We start from the raw sequence: 21,792 nt of genomic DNA on the forward strand, positions 1-21,792 counted from the left end.
TACACTTCACGCAGGTCCAAACCATGAGAAATAGAGCTTTCCAGAAATCTTTTGGATAACTGAACTTCCTACCCTGACTTTCACTGACATATGTTCAGCCACACCTTTTTTAGAAAAGGGTTTTTCAGTTAAACTCTCATGTGGAACCCTGTTCTTCAGAGACTCACATCTTAAAAGCTCAGAGAAGGACTTAATAAAGCTATTTCTATCCCTAGATAAGAACACACTATCCATATAGGCTGAGATTTTTCCACATCCTCAATTGTTGGTTTCTTCATGCTCCATAGTTCAATTAATTTCTCTCTTTCCTCCCTTATTTCACTATAAGCTGTAAGAAAAAACCAGGGTACCCATACCACAATGAGCTTGAAAAACTCCTCAGCTAAAAATTTACCTACATTGCTTGTAAGTTCCTTACAATTTCACCACATTCCTTGTCATTTTAAAATAAGGATAGCCTTTCTTCCAACTTTCAATAATACTCATCACTTCCTTTTAAAGCTTCATCAGAGGTACCTTTAACATCCATATTTCTACCAACAATGTCTTCAAAGTAACCTAGGCTTTTGTGATCAAGTACCTCATACTTCTTCCAGCCTCTACCCATTAACCAATTCCAAAGCCACTTATACATTTTCAGGGATTTGGAATAGCAGACTCCAGTTCTACTACCAAAATCTGTTTTAGTTTCCCAGCTGCTAAAACAAATACCATATAGTGAGTTGGCTTAACCTATGGGGATTTATTGGCTAACAGTTTTGAGGCTAGCAGAACTGTGAGAAACTGAGCCCTTAGCAAGGCAATGCTTTCTACCTAAAGATTGTGGTTCGGGGGCTGACTTGGTCCTCACTTCTTTATCACACAGTAATGAACATGATGCCATTTTCTCCTTTCTCTTCTGGGTTCGGTTGACTTTCAGCTTCTGGCTGCTCCCATGGCTTCACTTCCAATTTTCTTTCACCACAAGGAATTCAGCCATATTGGGTAAAAGCACATCCTCATTCAGTTAGGGCACATCTTAACTATTAACATCTTCAAAGATCCTATTTACAAATGCATACATACCCAGAGGACAAGGGGTTACAGCTTGAACACACCTCTTGTGGGTGACATGATTAAATCCCCAACAACACCCTACTCTCAATAACTGATAAAAAGAGTAGACAAAAGTAAGTAAGGATATATAAGACTTAAAAAAACATTGTCAGCTAATAAAGAGAAAAATTTTTTTAAAAAATAAAACACTGCCCATGAACGTTCCCTAATTGACATTTGTATAAAACCCAAACTCTCAAAAGTAGAAAATTCATTCTTTTCAAGTACACACAGAACATTTATAAAGCCAGTCCCAGATTAGGGCCATAAAACAATTTTCAATAAATTTAAAGGTATCCAAGTCATCCAAAGTTCTCTTACAACAAGCTGAGCTGAATTACAAATCAAAAACAAAAAGATCTATGGAAAATTACCAAATATTTGGGATATGTGTACCACACTTTTAAATAATACTGGAGTCAAAAAATAAATGAAAAGGGAAATCTAAGTGTTGTGAACTAAATGAAAATCAACACACAGTGTTTCATAATATGTGCGTTGTAGCAAAAGCGCTATTTAGAGGGATAATTATAGTACTCACACCTATAATTAAAAGAAGAAAGGTCTGGTTTCACCTTAAGAAACTAGGAAAAGAAGAATAAAAACTGAACCAAAACAAGCAAAAGCAAGGAAAATCAAAGGAAATGAAGGAAATAAAGGATAAAAAACAATAGAGATAATCAATGAAACCTAAAGGTGGTTCTATGAAGAAATCAATAAAATAGATAAATCTCTTGTGAACATATCAGGGAAAAGAAAAAGAAGACAACATGTATTATCAAATATCAGTAATGAAAAAGGCGTCATCATTACAGATTATAAAGATGGCAAAAAAATAAAGAAATACTATGAACAACCTTATGTCCATAAATATAACAACTTAGATGAAGTGGAAAACCCTTGAAAGACAAGGCTCACCCAGGAAAAAAGAGATTACCTAAATAGTCCTATATTTTCTGAAGAAATTGAAATTGTAGTTAAAAATTATCACATTGAGAATTCAAGAGTTCTAGTTGACCGAGATAGTGGTGTAAGAAACTACAGGATGCCATTCCTCCCATCAAACCTTTGGAAAATTACCAAACACTGGTAGAATCATCTTCCACAAAATTCCAGAAAGCAATCATAGTTGAAATAACCAGATAAGTGTAAATTCAAGAACACACAGCTTTAAAAATTGGTAGAACAAATTCATGGCACCCTTCTTGGTCCCTCCCCCAAGCCTTCCCAGCCCAGTGCAGAGCCAGCCTGAGCTCTCATTCTTGGTCCCTGATCCTGATCTGAAGAGAGCAAAGTAACTTCAACGCATATACAGGTGTGCCCTGTATTGACTGACTGATTGATATATCAATGTCATTCTATCAGGTAGTAACCAGAAAGACTGAAACCTGACTCTGGTTCACCCTCCCATAACTTGGCCTGCAGGACAAAGCAGCTTCATGTAACTAAAGCAGAGTAAGAAATAAGTCAAAAATTACCTACTTAAAGTCATAAGTACAGCAGCCAGAAGGGGAAAAAGTCTATTTCATAAGGAATAGAGGAGGCATTCGCATTCCAGTAACTGGAGGAATTCCTGAGGCCATGAAGAAGCATAACCCCAGGACAAGATGCAGGGTCAGAAAAGACAGAAAGAACACTGCACTTCATATTAACCTCAGCCTAACCTTCTTGATAGAAGGGTTAATCTCTGAAAGAGCACATCAGCCAACATAGCCAATTTGGAAAGACTGTGAAGGGTGTATTTTGCACTGATTTGTTTGGTTTTGTTAGCTTCTGGCTCTCAAAGGAAATCTTTATTATGTCACTAGCTGGATACAATCTTAAGAAACAGGTAGCTCAGCAACTAAATCCCAAACTAAATACTGTAATATATTAAAATATTACAACAAAATGCAATAAAAGATTACAAGACAAACAAAGAAATAGGAAATAATGACCCAATCAAGGAACAAAATAAAAACCCAGAAAACATCAACAAACAAGATTTTCGACACACAAGAAGAAAATCTTTAAAAAAAATGATATTCAAGGAAATAAAAGTAAACACGGAGAAAGAACTAAAGGATATCAGCAAAACAATGAATGAACAATATGAGAAATGCTGGAGTTCAAGACCACAACAACTGAAGAGAAAAATTCCTGGCATGTTTCAACAGCACAGTGGAGTCGTCAACAGAAGTGAACTCCAAGACAAGACAATTGAAATGTTTCAGGTTGAGGAACAGAAAGAAAAAAGAATTTTTAAAAGTGAACAGAATCTAAGAGACTGGTGAGACACTATCAATTGTATCAATATATGCATTGTGGGAGTACTACAAGGAGAAAAAGATACAGAAGGGGGCAGAGGAATAATCAAAGAAATGATAGGGGAAAATGTCCAAAATTTAACATAATGAATATGCACAGTCAAGAATACCAATAAACCCCAAATAGGTTAAACACAAAGACAGCCATGCAAGGACACTTGGTAGTCAAACATAGAAAACTAAAGACAAGTAGAGAGTTCTGAAAGCTGCAATAGAAAAGCAATGTGTTATGTGCAAGGGAACCCCAATAAGATTACATATCAATTTCTCATCAGACACCATAGAGGCAAGAAAGTAGTGGATCAAAATATTTAATGTGCATAAAGAAAACAATTGCCAATTAAGAATTTTATATGTGGCAAGACCGTCTTTCAATCATGAGGGGGAGATTAAGACATTCCTAGATTAATAGAAGCTGAGGGAGTTTGTCATCGCTAGACCTGTCTTACAAGCAATGCCAAAGAGAATTTTCAGACTGAAAAGAAAAGACCAAACAATGGATGGAAGGAACATAAAGAAATAAAAGACCTCCAGTCAAGGAAACTACCAGTTTGAAATTGTTACGTACCCCAGAAAAGCCATTTTCTTTTTCCTGTTGGGGCAGATCTATTGTTTAGGGTGGGACTTTTTGATTAGGTTGTATCCATGGAGATGTGACCCACTCACTTTAGGTAGTTTCCATGAAGATGTATCTCCGCCCATTCAAGGTAGTTCTTACTTCACTTACTGGAGTCCTTTAAGAGGGAATCATTTTGGAAAACACTCAGTGCCGACACAGACAAGAGACATTCAGAAATGCAGAAGGAAAATGCCACTGGGGAAGCTACTTGAAACCAAAAGCCAAAGGACTAGCAGACACATAACTTCCCAGCTAACAGAGGTGTTCTGATGCCTTCAGTCTTTCTTAAGTCAAGGTATCTTTCTATGGATGCCTTAGTTTGGACATTTTTATAGCTTATAACTATAAACATACAACCTAATAAATCCTCTTCATAAAAGCCAACCCATTTCTGGTATATTGCATTCTGGAAACATTAGCAAACTAAAACATTAACCCATATAAGTAAATTATAAAAGACAGTACTGGGCGGGCCATGGTGGCTCAGCAGGCAGAGTTCTTGCCTGCCATGCTGGAGACCCGGGTTTGTTTCCCAGTGCCTGCCCATGTAAAAGAAAAAAAAAGACAGTATTATGTAATGTATGTATGTATTGTATTTCTATATGAGACTCCACTTTGCACTGCTTACAGGTTCTAAAATGGAAATGCACGAAATGTAATAACGATCTGTGTTTTTCGATATAAAATGTATAAAGACATGACTTACAAAAAATACAAGAAAAAAGGAGGTATGGATGGATCCAGGAAAGATATATGTATATGTTACAGAAGTTAAGGTGGTATCAAATCAAACATGATTGTTGCAGATATAGGATTTTAAATTTAACCCCCATGGTAACCACAAAGAAAATATTTGAAAATTATATGCATAAAGAAATGAGAAGGGAATCAAAATGGCATAATACAATAAATAAAATAAATATGAACTATGTATTAAGTGAACATGAGGGACAAAAGAGGAATAAGACTTTACAAAGAACTAAATAGTGAAATGGGAGGAAAAAAGCCCTGCATTATCAGTAATTTCTTAAATGTAAATGGATTAAACTCTCCGGTAAAAAAAAACCAAAAAAAACATAGTGACTAGCAGAAGGATAAAAAGCATAATTCAATGAAATGTTGTCTACAAGAGACTCATCTTAAATTCAAAGATACAATTGGGTTGAAAGAAAAAGGATGGAAAAACATATATAATATAAATAACAACCAAAAGATGCTATACTAATATTAGATATATTAGACTTTAAGTCAACAACTGGTATGAGAACAAAGAAAGTCAGCATATTGATAAAGGGATCAATTCAGTAAGAAGACATAAGACTTATGAAAACATATGATCCAAACGGCAGAACCTCAAATTATATAAAGAAAATACTGACAGATTTAAGGGGATAAATACACAGTTCTACATTATTAGTAGGAGATTCAATAAACAACTTTTAATAATGAATAGAAGATCTAGAGAGAATATCAGTAAGGAAACAGAAAGCTTATAATGATATTCTAAGACAACTAGACCTAACAGATATATAGAACACTTCATCCAACAATGGCAGAATACAAAATTCTTCTCTAAGAAGCATATGGGTCATTCTCCTGAATAGATCATATGTTAAATCACAAACAAGTCTCAATAAATTAAAGAATATTGAAATCAGGCTGTGCTATATATGTATAACCTGGTATTTCTCCGGAACTTTCAGTAGCTATGTGAAACCTAAGACTCAGAATAGGAGTTCTGCAGATCTGAAAGGTAGCATTGTCAAATAGGACAAATGTTAAAGAAACTGAAAAGGAGATCAGGCTGCAATTAGAGACTAAGAACGAAGACAATCAGGTCGGGACTAAGGTAAACCAAAAATACAGGGGAAAACCCCGATACTGTCTCAAACAGCAGGGACTCCCACGTCAACAGGCCAAACCCTTGTCCTCGATGCTTGTTCTTGTGAAGTTTATATATGAGAACCTAAGCCTACCTATAGTTATGCCAAAGAGTTACTTCCACAAGACCTCTTTTGTTTCTCAGATATGGCCTTGCTCTAAGTCCAACTTTGCAAATAAAATCATTACTCTCCCCATTACATGGGACATGCATCCAGGGGTGAAAATCTCCCTGGCAATGTGGGATATGACTCCAGGGGATGAGCCTGGCCTTGGCACCGTGAGATCAACAATGCCTTCTTAACCAAAAGGGATAAAAGAATTGTGACAAAATAAGGTATCAGTGACTGAGACAGTTCAAATAGAGTCAAGAGACTATTCTGGAGGCTACTGTTACTCAAGCTTCAGCTAGATTTTGCTATTTACCATGTTTTGCCAAACTCCAACCAAAACCATTCCTGCCAACCCTAAAGAACAACAAGGACTCTATCTGAGATTCTATGAAAATTCCATGCACTATGATTACTTTCCAGAAACCTACAACCTCCAGATGGGTTCCTAGGCCAGCTAAGTCTGAAACCCAAGGGGCCAACCTCTCCAGAATGTCAACTAGTTCCATCACCCTATCCTATATTATTGACAGCTCTTTCCAACATGAAAAAAGTTAGAAAGGACATAGCCAAAATACCCCTAAAGATTGGGAGAAAGCTCAAAGGAGAAGGTGGAATTATAAAAGAGAAGATAGGATTTAACAAATGAGTATGACTGCTGATTCATTATATTGATATTTCTTTCAGTCCAGTGTCTTGGGGCAGCTAGATGGAAAAATCTAAAATTGTGGAATGTAATCCATACCAAACTATGAAATCTGTTCTATAACTATTGTTGTGGTATGCTTAGAAATTTATTGCTTTTTGGTATATATGTTATTTTTCACAATTAAAAAAAAAGGTTAGAAAACTTAAAAAAATGGCAAGCCAGGATCTGAAGCTAAATGACCCAAAACCATGAGGATTTCTCCTTCATTAAAACAACCACAACACAAAAGACAAATTAAGGCTGTGCTCTCATTTGTGATAGCCAGGCAACAGAAAATCAAAGCACATTCTTCTCCCAGACCCTCATATCTGGAGTACCTTCTCCTCCTGGGTCTCCATTCTCCTCAGACTTGACTAGAGTTCTGCTCTGCTTCAATCATTGGGTCAACCTGCCTCTGCTAATAAATGGGACTCTCCCAAAACCACTACCACAGCAGCTTTTTCTATTAAAAGCACAACGTTTAAGTGTTGGATAGAAGAAATTCCTTTCCATACAAATCTGAACGCCTATCTATATATATTCTTAAAATTTTAATAAGTTTTATAAACAACTAAGATTTATGTATACATTTTTGAGCTTCAAGTATAAAATATTAATATATTTGGCAGTAAATGAAGATGTATATGAACAAGCCCTCACATTTGAAGATAACTCAATGTTGGGGAAAAAGTCAATGTTGGATCACAATCACAAATCAATAAGATGTTCATGTGCTACAAAAGTTGGATGAAACTACCAACATACAACTTTACTAAGATGGTTTTAGGTTAAAAAACTTAATTATAATTGAAAATAATCCACTGTAAAACAATTAAATAGAAGAATTCAGTAATCAAAAAAACTTCAAAAACAACTGTAAGGAACGTATAGAGCATAAATCTCTATGAACATTAAAAAATTCAGAATAAATAAAAATAATAATCAATCTGGAAGATCTATATGGCTATTATGAGTAGTGATGCTGTGAACATTCATGGACAGGTGTTTGTGTGAACATATATTTTCAATTACCTTGTACATAGGGCAATTTAAAAATCGGCAAAGGATTTGAATACAAACTTCTCCAAGAAGATATACAAATGATCAGCAAGCACATGAAAAGATGCTTAAAATATTAGTTGTTCAGGAAATGTAAATCAAAATCACAATGAGATACCACTTCACACCGAATAGGATGGCTCTAATAAAAAAGATAATAGTAAGTGTTTGTGATGGTCAGATCCATGTGTCAGCTTGGCCAGGTGATGGTGCCTAGTTGTATGGTAAAACAAGCACTGGTCTATCTGTTGCTGTGAAGACATTTCACACACTTAAATCATGAGCACGTTGGTTCCATTACATCTGCAGTCAGCTAAGGGCAGTGTCTTCTGCAATGAGAGACACAATCTAATCACCAAAGGCTTTTAAGGAGAATTCAGAAGAGCCAATCTCTCTTTTCCACTTCAGCCAGCCAGACTAGCCTAGCCAGTCTGAGAGTTTGTTGAAGACTTTCATCGGAGCTGCCAGCTTGAGGACTGCCCTATAGATTTTGGACTCTTATGTCCCCATGGTTGTGTGAGGTACCTTTATAAATTTCATATTAACAGATATATCCTGTTGGTTCTGTTTCTCTACAGAACCCTGACTAATACAATGTTGTTGATGATCTGGAGAAATTGAAATCCTCATGCACTGCTGATGGGAATGTAAAGTGGTACGGGTGCTATGGAGAACAGTTAAGCAGTTCTTCAAAAAGCTAAACATAGAGTTATACGACCCAGCAATTTCACTCCTAGGTATACACACAAAAGAAATGAAAACATACAATCACACAAAAATTTGTACATGAATTTTCACAGCAGTATTATTCATAATAGCCAAAAAGTAGAAATAATTCAAACGTTTATCAACTAGTAATGAATAAACAAAATGTGACATGTAAAAAAAAATATATATATATACACACACACACTGAAATCATATAATCTCCTCCAACCACAAGAGAATAAAGATAGAAATAAATAACAGAAGAACTGGAAAATTCACAAATACATGGAAATTTAAAACTTCAGTCTTAACCAATGGGTCAAAGTAGAGGCAAATGAAAATGAAAACAGAACATATCACAATTTATGGGATGTAGCAAAGGCAGTGCTTAGAGGGAAATTTATTGCCTTAAATGCCTATATGAAAAAAAGAAGAAAGAGCAAAAATCAAGGAATTTACTGTTCACTTGGAAGAACCAGAGTAAGAATAGCAAACAAACCCCAAAGAAAGCAAAAGAAAAGAAATAACCAAGATTAGAACAGAAATAAATGAAATTGAGAACATGAAAACAATTGAGAAAATCAACAAAACCAGAAGTTGGCTCTTTGAGAAAAATGAGTAAAATTGATGGAACTTAGCAAAGTTGACAAAAAGAAGAAAAGAGAGGATGCAAATAAATAAAATCAGAAATGGAAGAGGAGACATAGCCACAGACCCTGCAGAAATAAAGGAGGTAGCAAGAGCATACTATGAACAACTTCATGCTAATAAACTAGATGAAATGGACAACTTCCTAGGAAGGCATGAACAACCAACATTGGCTCAAGAAGAAATAGACAACCTCAACAAACCAATCACAAGCAAAGAAATTGAATCAGTCATTAAGAAGCTCCCCAAAAAAGAAAAGTTCAGGACCAGATGGCTTCACAGGTGAATTCTACCAAATATTTTAGAAAGAATTCTAAATTCTGCTCAAACTCTTCAAAAAAAATTGGAGAAGGCTACCTAACTCATTCTATGAAGCCATTATCACCCTCATACCAAAAACAAAGATACCACAAGAAAAGAAAATTACAGACCAATCTCGCTAATGAATATAGATGCAAAAGTCCTTAACAAAATTCTTGTAAATCTAATCCAGCAGCACATTAAAAGAAATATATACCATGACCAAGTTGGATTCATCCTAGGTATGCAAGGATGTTTTAACATAAGAAAATCAATTAATGTAATACACCATATCAACAAATCAAAGCAGAAAAACCACATGATCATCTTGATTGATGCAGAAAAGGCATTTGACAAAATTCAACATCCTTCCTTGTTGAAAACACTTCAAAGGACGGGAATAGAAGGGAATTTCCTCAACATGATAAAGGGAATATATGAAAAATCCACAGCTAATATCATCCTCAATAGGATGAAATCTTTCCCCCTAAGATCAGGAACAAGACAAGTACACTGTCACCACTGTTATTCAACATTGTGTTGGACGTTCTAGCCAGAACAATTAGATAAGAAAAAGAAATACAAGGCACCAAAATTGGAAAGGGAGAAGTAAAACTCTCACTGTTTGCAGATGATATGATACTATATGTTGAAAACTCAAAAAAATCTACAGCAAAACTACTACAATTAATAAATGAGTAAAAAAATGGCAGTTATAAGAGCAAAACTCAAAAATCTGAATGTTTCTATATATTAGTAATGACAAATCTGAGGGGGTAATAAAAAAATTCCATTTATAATTGCAACCAAAAGAATAAAATATTTAGGTATAAATTTGATTAAAGATATAAAAGACTTCTACAAAGAAAACTATAATAAACTGCTAAAAGAAATCACAGCAGACCTAAATAAACGGAAGCGTATACCATGCTCACGGACTGGATGATTAAATATGATTAAGATGTCATTTCTACCTAAATTGATTTATAGATCCGATGCAATAACAATAAAAATCCTAAAAACTTACTTCTCAGAAACAGAAAAGCCAATACCCAAATTTATCTGGAAGGGCAGGATGCCCCAAATAGCTAAAAATATCTTGAGAAAGAAAAATGAAGTTGGTGGTCTTCACTACCTGACTTTAAGGCATATTATGAAGTTACAGTGGTCAAAACAGCATGGCAATGACATAAAGATAGATACACTGACCAATAGAATTGAAAAGAGTGTTCATATAGTTTCATCTATGGACAATTGATCTTTAATTAAGCAGTCAAGCCAACTCACCTGGGACATAACAGTCTCTTCAATAAATGGTGCCTAGAGAACTGGATATCCACATGCAAAAGAATGGGAGAGAATTCATATCTCATACCCTATACAAAAATTAACTCAAAATGGATCAAAAACCTAAATATTAGATCTAAGACCATAAAACTTTTAGAAGAAAATATAGAGAAATATCTTATAAAATTTTCATTAGTAGGCAGTTTCCAAGATCTTACACCCAAAGCATGAGCATTGCAGAAAGAAATAGATAAATGGGAACTCCTCAAAATTAAACACTTTTGTGCATCACAGAACTTCGTCAAGAAACTAAAACTAAAAAGACATCCTACACAATGGGAGACAATATTTGGAAATGACATATCAGATAAGGGTCTTGTGTCCAGAATATATAAAGAGATTATTCAACTCAACAACAAAAAGACAAACAACCCAATTACAAAATGGGTAATGGACATGAACAGAGACTTCTCAGAAGAGGAAATACAAATGGCTAAAAAGCACATGAAAAGATGCTCAACTTCCCTGGCTATTAGGGAAATGCAAATCAAAACCACAATGAGATATCATCTCACAACCCCCAGAATGGCCATTATAATTAAAACAGAAAACTACAAGTGCTAGAGAGGATGTGGCGAAAGAGGCACACTTGTCCACTGTTGGTGAGAATGTTAAGTGGTACAACCGCTGTGGACGGCAGTTTGGTGGATCCTCAGGAAGCTAAGTATAGAATTGTCATATGATCCAGCAATACCACTGCTAGGCATCTATTCAGAGGACATGAGGGCAAGGACACAAATGGACATTTGCACACCAATATTTATAGCAGCAATATTTACAATTGCTGAGAGATGAAAACAGCCCAAATGTCCGTCAACAGATGAGTGGCTAAAAAAGCTGCGGTGTATACATATGAAAGAATATTACACAGCTGTATGACAGAATAAAGTCATGAAGCATGTACCAATGTGCATGAATCTTGAGGACATTATGTTGAGTGAGATTAGCTAAAACAAAAGGACAAATACTGCATGGTCTCAGTGATATGAACTAACATTAATGCAAGAACTTCGAGAATTTCAATTAAGAACAGAGGTTATCAGGAGATAGAAATAGGGTAGAGATTGGGTAATTGGAGCTGAAGGGGTACAGATTGTGCAACAGGACAGATTGTAAAAATTCAGATATGAACAGAACAATGCTACCTGATTGTAACACAATAATATAAGTATACCGAATGAAGCTGAATGTGAGAACGATAGAGGGAGAAGGGCTAGGGGAACATATGAAACCAGAAGGACAGACAGACAATAAAGACTGAGATGGTATAATGTAGGAATGCCTAGAGTGTACAATGATAGTGACTAAATGTAAAAATTAAAAAATGTTTTTGAATAAGGAAAAACAAAGGAATGTCAATATTGCAGGGTATTGAAAATAGATGTTCGTCCATATTTTAAAATTTCAACTTCTGTGTGAAACTAAAGCAAGAAATGTTTATTTGTTACAAAATTTATATTTTGACTAGTGCATTTCCTAACTTAACTTATATGGACAGTTTAATTGAACACCATAAGTACGTGGAAACTTGAACAGGGCATGAGATTTTGTAGGTTTGTCCATGTTAGTGTGATGCTCCAATAAATTCCAGAGAGATCTGAACAGTGAATAAAGAAGTATTTGCAAAGCCCCTTTGGAGGAATAGTGAGAAAGGGGGACAATTCAACTTCCAGATTTGGAGAATTCCTGATTCCAGCAAGCAGTGCGGACAATCAAATCGACAGGCCGAGCCCTCAATCTTGGGGTTTGTTCCTATGAAACTTATCCCCACAAAGAATAAGCTAAGCCTACTTAAAATTAGGCCTAAGAATCACCCCCAGAGAACCTCTTTTGTTTCTCAGATGTGGCCCCACTCTCTCACAGGCAACACAGCAAGTAAACTTGTTGCCCTACGTGGGACATGACTCTGAGGGGTATAAACCTCCCTGGCAATGTGGGACAGAAATCCTAGAATGAGCTGGGACTCAGCATCAAGGGATTGAGAAAACCTTCTCGATCCAAAGGGGGAAGAGAGAAATGAGACAAAATAAAGTGTCAGTGCCTGAGAGATTTCAGAGTTGAGAGGTTATCCTGGAGGTTATTATTATGCATTATATAGATATCCCCTTTTTAGTTTAAAGTGTATTAGAGAGGCTAGAGGGAAGTACCTGAAACTGTAGACCTGTGTTTCAGTAGCCATGTTTCTTGAAGATGATTATATAATGATGTAGCTTTTGCAATGTGACTGCATGATCGTGAAAACCTTGTGTCTAGTGCTCCTTTCATCTATGGTATGGACAGATAAGTAAAAAATATGGATTAAAAAATAAACAAATAATAGGGGGAGCAAATGTTAAAACAAATTGAGTAGATTGAAATACTAGTGATCAATGAAAGGGAGTTGTAACAGGTATATAAAAAAAATAGGGGGAACAAATGTTAAAATACATTGGGTAATGGAAATACTAGAGGTCAATGTGAGGGTGGGGTATGTGTGAGTTTTTTCTGTTTTCTTTTTACTTCTTTTTCTGGAGTGATGAAAATATCCTAAAAAATGATCATGGTGATGAATATACAACTATGTGATGATATTGTGAGCCACTGATTGTACACCAACTGTCAAATGTTAGTATGTTAAGAATGGTTGCTTTTGTATTGTTTTAGCAATAAAAATATTTTTTTAAAAATCCCAGCAGACATTTATTTTTAAATTGACAAGTGATTCTAAGATTTATATGAAAGTTTAAGGACTAGAACATCCGAGACAACTTTGGAAAGGAAGAACAAAGTTGGAGTACTTATACTGCCTGACTTTAAGACAGTAATTAAGGTTTGTAAATTCCACCCCCAACTCCAAGAAAAGTAATAGATGTGACACATTAGAAACGCTAATGAAAAGATGTTTTATTCAATCCAATAAAAGGTATTTTCTAAACTGCTTAGGAATAAAATCTCCACATGGAGAAAGTCAAATCTTCACAAATTACCCCAAATGTTCATTGTGAAATGCAAGCCTTGAATATGAAGCTCCTCTGAACAACCAGAGCCAGAGTGTGAACATTCACTCTCTCCAGCTGCTGGAGACAGCAGAACCACAAACAGCACCTAGTTATGAGATTATTTATCAGGGGTAGAAGAACATAATTCTAAAAGGTATATATCCAGAGCAGGCAAGAACAGTTCAGTGATAGAATTCTCACTTGCCATGTGGCAGACCCGGGTTCAATTCCTGGCCCATGCAATTTCCACAAACAAACAAACAAGCAAACAAAAGAAAATCAAACAAACAAAAATTTAGCAAATGGTGCTGCATTAATGGGATACTCACAGGAAAAATAATGAAATGTAACCCCTGCCATATAGCATACAAAAAAGTAAAAAGGTATATATCCAAAAATCTTCAATGAAGATGAATAATAAATATTTATATACTTAGAAAAGGGATATACCTAAATACCTAAAAATAAAGATGAATAATAAATATTTACATCCCAAGCCAAAAAATTCCACAATCTAAAAAGAAACATTTGATATTTTCATTTCTGAATACTGAAGCAAAATAATGACCATATCAATTTTATCAAACTTAAAAGGTACATCTTATTATCATGTTGATATAAGCTATTTGCCTTTGAACAGGCAAACAAGAGGGAACATCCTTGAGGCATTTTTATATTCTTACTTCACAATCCAATAATTACTCATTGATGAATTATTCTATTCTAAATTCCTGATATTTCTGATGCTACAAGCATATTGCTTCAAAATCCCTACCTGGGAAGAGACTGAGGAGACTGACTGGAGATTTGTTGGTATCAATAGTTAATTTGTGGCTTGCAGTTTTTGAAGGCTGTCCGGGTAGGCAGATTAATTTCAGGGGAAGCCTAAATTTACATTGTACAATTCGAGGAATACCTGAAATAAAAAGAGAGGAAAAAAAGTAGATCTATAGATTGATAAAAATCTGGCAAAAAATAAATAAAATGTGGACTACTAATAGTTTGGATAGCAATATAACTTAGTTTAAAAGCTTGTTGCTGTCAATTTCTTTTAGCATAATTGAAATAATCTCAAGGTATTTTCATGATTCACATTTTATATTTTTATGAAAAACTCCAAGATAAGTCCTGAAACCCAGAGGGGCCAGCCTCTTCAAAAACATTAACTAGTTCCATCCCCCATTCCGTATTATCGACAGCTCTTTCCAACAGGAAAATGTTAGAATGGGCATAGCCCAAAGACTGGAAGAAAAATCAAAGGAGACAATGGAGTGATTATAACAGAGAGGACAAGATTTAACAAATGAGTATGACTGCTGAATCATTATATTGATATCTCTTTTAGTCTCTAGTGTCTAAGAGCAGCTAGAAGGAAAAAACTAAAAGTGCGGACCTGTAACCCATACCAAACTGAAATCTGCTCTGCAACTACTTGTTGCAGTGTGCTTTGAAATTTATGGCATTTTGTATATATGTTATTTTCACACATAAAAAAAAAAATTTAAGTGCAAGGCAAAAATAAAATCTTAAAAGAAGCATAGGCATGAGGCCTGTCTTTAATAGTAATGTCATATTTTTAAAATCATCACATTTGGCTACTTTATACAACTTCATAATTACATTCAACTACTGAACTAAGACTTTAAGCTAAGATCTTCAATCCTAACCCTCATCTAAAACTATCAGCTACAATGAACAAAGAATACGAAGATTATGGCAACAGGACTCTATATGTCCATACCTAATAATTTCTCTGCCAAATTTTACATCTTTAGCTATGTTGAAGATTTAAATTATTTCAACAGTTTTCAATAAATTAGTAGCATAAAAGTAGAATTTGCTCTACTGAAATTCTACTGAGTTTTGTTTCCATTTTACACATTAATATTAAGAATAATTCTTTCACATGAATTAAATTTTTCTCAAGCCATTTAATCTTCACTATCAGTGACTTTTTGAAAGTCTTCCATAATCATTCAATGAGTACATCTTTTCAACTCTTATACATGCATGTTAATATAGATAGTTGAATAAACAAATAACAAGGAAGAATTTTATGTTCAAATTTATAGTCTTTTTAATTAGAGAAGTTGCAAGTTTACAGAAAATCATGCAGAAAACATAGCATTCCCATATACCCAACTCATATACACACACACAGTTTCTATAAGGTTTAGAGGATGAATGGAAACAAAAACAAATTTGGCCCTCTGCATATACATCTAAAAAAGCAATACCACGAGATGGTTTTCTTTCTCTTTTATTCTAAGAGTCTCTTTTTGATTGGATAAGATGAAAAACAACATGCAGAAGTCTATATTTGAGCATTCTGCTGTAGAGAAATAGAAAACTCAAAATGTTTTGCTCTACATGATGGATTCACACATTAATACCTTTATTTCTTTATAGTTGGAAGCAGTGATCAGCTTAACAGCAAAAGCAAAAGCAGTTAAAGTTTGGGGACATAATCCTGAAGCAGGATCCCCAGAATTAGCAATATATTTTGTTAATGCCAATTGGGGTTGTGTGGCTTATTCCATATCCAACCTGGAAGTCCACTTTTCAGTACTACTTATTCACTAAGACAGTGAGAGACAATCTACAGTGGCAAGCATATTGATATATGGGTCAATTAAATACTTTTTCAGAGCATGCAGAGCATATTTGTCATTCTCTTCCACATAATCTATTATCCATCAATTCTTCATAGCTCACTTTTTCTCACAACCAACAGATGTTAAATTCGCTTCACCTGGAATGCTAGATGCAAATTATAGCTGAGCTGATGTCTCTGAAGAAAAGTCCCAGGGTATTATTTCCTGACATTCTGTAAGGTTTTTAGACGCATGTGTATTTGTACTTTACAATGATGAAATATTTTGATTCAAAATATTATGGTAACATAATCTAAGCTACTACCCAAACCACAGCTATCAATATCACAACACACAAAAAAATACAAAGCACTATTTTTCCAACTTCCAAAAAATTTCTATATATTTCAAATATCCCCAAATTACGTAAATCTACCCACTTAATATGCTTCCTCCATAATACATAAACTACAGACTCAACTAATAGAAACAGTCTGAGAAGAACAAGGAAACTAAATAATATTTTCATTTCTTTCATAGTTAATGAACAGAATAACAACAAAAAAAAATTTCACCGTTCAACAATTCTGTATATGCACAAAGGGAAGCCACTGTCTTTATACTGTCAGACAAAGATTGGATTGCTCAAAAAACTGGGAGCTGAAAATGTTCTTTTTAAACTATACTGGTAAAGCTATGACCTCTGTTCATTTGGAATAGATACTGAATGAGGTCACAGTAAGAAAATTAAATATGATCAACAATGAACTTAAGTTATTGAGTCTACCTACTGAATATCAAAACCCTAAATCTCCAAAACTCAGAGCTAAAGAAAATGAGGGCTTTTGCTTGCAGAAATCGAAACAATAGGATTGTATGAACTAATAAACCCAAGAAGGGAACCACATTATAACTCAATTCACAGTTCAGCTAGGGTCAGTTAATGACAATATCACACACTGGAGCAATGGTCTGCAGTTGTTAAGATTTGCAGAACCCCTCCAGAATTTCTTTTCTGTCAAGGAACTGTAAATCTGTTTCACAGGACATTTGGAAAACATTATTTTGAAAAATGATGACACCCATACTTAAAATGATTGTAACTATTTTTTAAGTGGTGGCAGCTTGAAAAGTTTTACCATGGGGGGAGGAGAAACGGAAGAGTGTGAAATTCTTCAGAAATAAGTTTAAGGAAGCCAGACCTTTAAAAAGAAAAATGAGATAGCCAGTATTTTATGGTACCTCCCATCAGATTAAAATCCAAGCATCTCGGACATTTGCACACTGGTGTTTATGGCAGCAGTGTTGAGATTTCCAATGGATGCAGGTGCCCTACGGGTACAAACTGAGGGATGGAAAGGGGAACTGTGGGGTATACATAAAACAAACTACTAAGCGGCTGAAGGATGAAGTTGTGAGGCATGCAACTAGAGGAAGAAACTTAAGGACAGTATGTTGAAAGAAATGTCAGAAACAAAGACAAATATTATCATGCCTCACTTATATTATTGTATATTATAGTTAGTATATATAAACTATAATATACAAACTCAGAGAATTGAAGTCAAGAGTATGGATTATCAGTTTGAGGACTATTGTAAAGGGTCCTAGATTGTAAGCTCTTATGGCAGCCACATATATTCAGGAGTTGTAACTATTATTTCTGTAGTCTCATATACTGAACTAATTGTATATAATCTGGTTGTTCATTGAAACTTCAAGTATTTATGTAAGACCTGAGACTCAGAGTTAGAGCTCTGAAGCTATGAAAGTCAGCATTACCCCATACAGCAACTGTTTAAAAAGTTGAAAAAGTGATCAAACTTCAATTAGAGATATGAATGAAGCTGATCTGGGTAGGACTAAGGTAAATCAGAATACAGAGCCAAGGATTATATGCTCCATATTTTAAAACTTCAACTTCTGTGTGAGACCAAAGGGAGAGATGTTTATTTGGAGCAGAATTTAAATTCTGGGGAGTGTTATTATCTAATTTAACTTGTACAGTCAGTTTATTTGAGCACATAAGTATATGGAATCTTGAATAGGGCATGAGATCTTGTTGGTTTGTACAGGTTAGTGTGATGCCCCAATATATCCCAGAGTAATTTGGGCAGTGAATAAAAAAATATTTGCAAAGTCCCCTTGGGAAATGGGAAGAAAGGAGGAAACATTCAACTTCCCCATCTGGGGAATTCTCCCAAGCAGTAGAGACTACCAATTCAATAGGCTGAGACCTCGATCTTCAGGTTTGCCCCTGCAAAACTTATTTCTGTGAAAGAATTATAATTATGTCTACTTAAAATTATGCCTAAGTCACCCCCAGAGGCTCAACATGGCTTTTCTTTCTAAACCAACTTGGTAGGTGAACTTACTGCCCTCCCACCCATGTGGGAAATGACTCCCAGGAGTGTAAATCTCCCTGGCAACATAGGACAGGACTCCTGGGGATGAGCTGGGGCCTGGCATCAAGGGATTGAGAAAGCCTTCTTGACAAAGGGGAAAGAAAGAAATGAGACAAACTATTCAGTGGCTGAGAGATTTCAAACAGATTCGAGAGGTTATCCTGGAGGTTATTCTTATGCATTATATAGATATCCCCTTTTTATTTTATAGTGCATTGGAGTGGCTAGAGGGAAGTATCTGAAACTATTGAACTGTGCTCCAAATAGCCTTGATTCTTGAAGACAATTGTACAATGATATAGCTTTTACAATGTGACCACATGATTGTGAAAACCTGTGTCTGATGCTCCTTTTATCGAAGGTAGGGACACACGAGTTTAAAAAAAAGATTAATAAATAAATATAAGGAGGGTAAAGGGTAAAAAATTGGGTAGATTGAAATAATGGTGGTCAATGAGTGGGTGGGGTAAGGAGTATAGGATAAATGAATTTTTTCTTTCTATTTCTTTTTCTGGAATGATATAAATGTTCTAAAAATGATCATAGTGATGAATACACAACTATGTGATAATATTGTGAGCCACTGATTGTATACTATGGATGGCCCACATGTGTGTGAAAATTTCTCAATAAAAATATTTTTTAAAAAGGATGAAAAACCGACAAACCAAAACAATCCAAGCATTTAAAAACATAACCTCTAGTATTTAGACATGGTGTTTATCAAAAGCACATTTCTATTGAGATTTTTATTTTCTTGAGAAACTTGCAAAGAAAATTTGTCACCAATTACTCTTCAGGCACTGTGATTGTACATAAGAATGTAAAGTCCAAGACATGTAGAGGTGTGTGGGAGTATATGCAAGGTGTGTATATTTGTAATAAGGAAGGAAAGAATTAGTTCTTGAAGAACTTTTTCAAGGTTGTTAGTAGAATAGCTTTCAACTTTGTTCAAAGAATCTAATTGGTTCTAGCTCTGTCCAACATCAGTGATATTTTCTCTATATTGAATTGGCAAAATTCAACATTCTCTATACCTGGCTTATTCAACTCTCAGAATGTTATAATGAGATAACAGGAAAAAAATGTCATCTATTTTATTCAAATATTGGTGTATTTGTTCATAAAATTGACTTTTTCTGCAGTTTTTCACCTAATCACCTATTCTTCAAAAACTTCCCTTCTGAGCCTACAAAAAGAAATGGAAAGGTGCAACTATCCAACGATGGTGTAATTAATCACAAACTTATTTAACACTTAGAAAATGCACATGAAAACTGTTTCTACAGAATAATTTTTCCAGGAAGAGAATACTAATTACACCTGGCACACCCAAGAACCCAGTATCACTGTCAAGCAGGAAGCCAATATATTTTTTTAAATATATATTTAAACAAAATATAAATATAGAGTAACTATATCTATATATCACACATCTATATAATATCTTTAGAACTCTTTCCAGGGGTCTGCTAGAGTAATTTCATACTGAAAACAAGGAACCCCAAAGCAGTAGCAATGTCTGGTAGCCAGAACTTCCTTGATCCCTTCCTGTTATGTCTGGCTACGTACTGTGCTTCATCTGCAGTCATGTTTTACACTGCTCATGTCATGTAACTTTAATGCAGAAATAATGGAGACCATCTCTTATGGGACAACATAAAACCTTATTTGCTTCTCTTTTACCACATGTAAAAGCAGAACTGCTTATCTGTAATATAGCCTGAACAGATCAAACCAATAAAATTTGGATAAATCTTTGAAATATGAATCCTTGTGTATATGTAAGACCTAAGTGGCAACATATTCTTTTCTTACCTACTAGGTGAGGCTGAATATTTAAACTCTACTCCCTATAGCTTTTAAATATATCATATGAGATTATTAAAACCAGCTTTAGCTTTGCATTGAAATACTAAAATCTCCATAAACTGTGATTTTTGTCTTCATCATTTGAACTAAATTTACAATAACAAAGAAATTTTTTTTTGACAATGCCTATTGCTAATTTTTTATTTTTAATTTAAAGCAAATAACTGAAACAATAACACGGGACTTTACAAAAGTTACTTCAAAATCTTGTCAGTTATGTGCAAGCTTGAGAATTAAAATATAAATATTATTAATGATAGGCTATGGTTTTAATGACCCAAATTCCTATCTGACAAGTATACTTTACATTATTAAATTAAATGCTTACTTCTCTTAAAATAATTTCTCATAAAACACATTTTCACCTCTCAGAGTTCAAAATGATACATGCTATGCAATTCAGGTTGTTCACAGCACCAAACTGTATGGGTAAATATTGTTATTATTATTATTATTTTTTTTTTTTTTTTTTTTTTTTTTAAAGGAAAGACAGAGAGAAGGAAGGAAGGATAGAAGGAAGGAAGGAAGGAAGAAAGGGAAACATCTTTAAACATTTTCTTGTTTTTTATTGTATTCCGTTTCTTTTGTTTTTTGTTACATGGGCTGGGGCCGGGAATCGAACCGAGGTCCTCCGGCATAGCAGGCAAGCACTTTGCCCGCTGAGCCACCGCGGCCCGCCTGTTATTATTTTTAAAGTATTTTTATTTAATTATTACTTATTAATTTTGTTATCTAAAATTTATCTTAAAATAGCTAATAACTAAAGGTAAACCACCATTTTAAGTTTATGTTTAAGTTTTTCCTTTTCTAAAAGGAAAAAAAAAAATCAAAAGAAGAGATGCTTGCAGAGTTTCTGCTCTTGTAGCCTGACAGGGAGGTGGGCCCTACACAATTCAAAGATGAGCACTGGGTCCCTGCCCTCATGGAGCTCAAAACCTACTAGGGGTACCTAACGAACAACTTAATGGAACTCATATTATGAGAGGTAACATATTAGAGCATAAACAAAGGGTTTGGGTAAAACAAAATTGGTATTAACATTGACCCAGACTAGTAGACTTTTGAGTTGACTCTTGATGAACTTTCCCCACAATTCTAAATAGGTCCACAGAGTATACATGGCATTCTCAATCAGAGAAAGAGGTGGATATGTTGGGGAATATAGGAAACAAATTTAGAATT

At 34.7% G+C, this 21,792-nt stretch overlaps 1 protein-coding gene across 8 annotated transcripts in view; it reads right to left on the bottom strand.

Annotated features, from left to right (window-relative positions):
- BBS9 (Bardet-Biedl syndrome 9) overlaps positions 1 to 21,792 on the bottom strand; it is a 699,527-nt gene that overhangs the window by 342,433 nt on the left and 335,302 nt on the right. For 7 of the 8 annotated variants that reach the window (XM_077120102.1, XM_077120084.1, XM_077120081.1 and 4 more), the window contains one exon: positions 14,515 to 14,655. The exons of the other annotated variant lie outside the window; for it this stretch is intronic. In XM_077120102.1, the coding sequence (XP_076976217.1) occupies positions 14,515 to 14,655 (141 nt within the window). The remainder of the gene's footprint in view (positions 1 to 14,514; positions 14,656 to 21,792) is intronic. 8 annotated transcript variants of the gene reach the window in all.

The sequence above is a fragment of the Tamandua tetradactyla genome, chromosome 1 (genome assembly GCF_023851605.1).
Source record: "Tamandua tetradactyla isolate mTamTet1 chromosome 1, mTamTet1.pri, whole genome shotgun sequence".
NCBI classification, from domain to species: domain Eukaryota; kingdom Metazoa; phylum Chordata; class Mammalia; order Pilosa; family Myrmecophagidae; genus Tamandua; species Tamandua tetradactyla.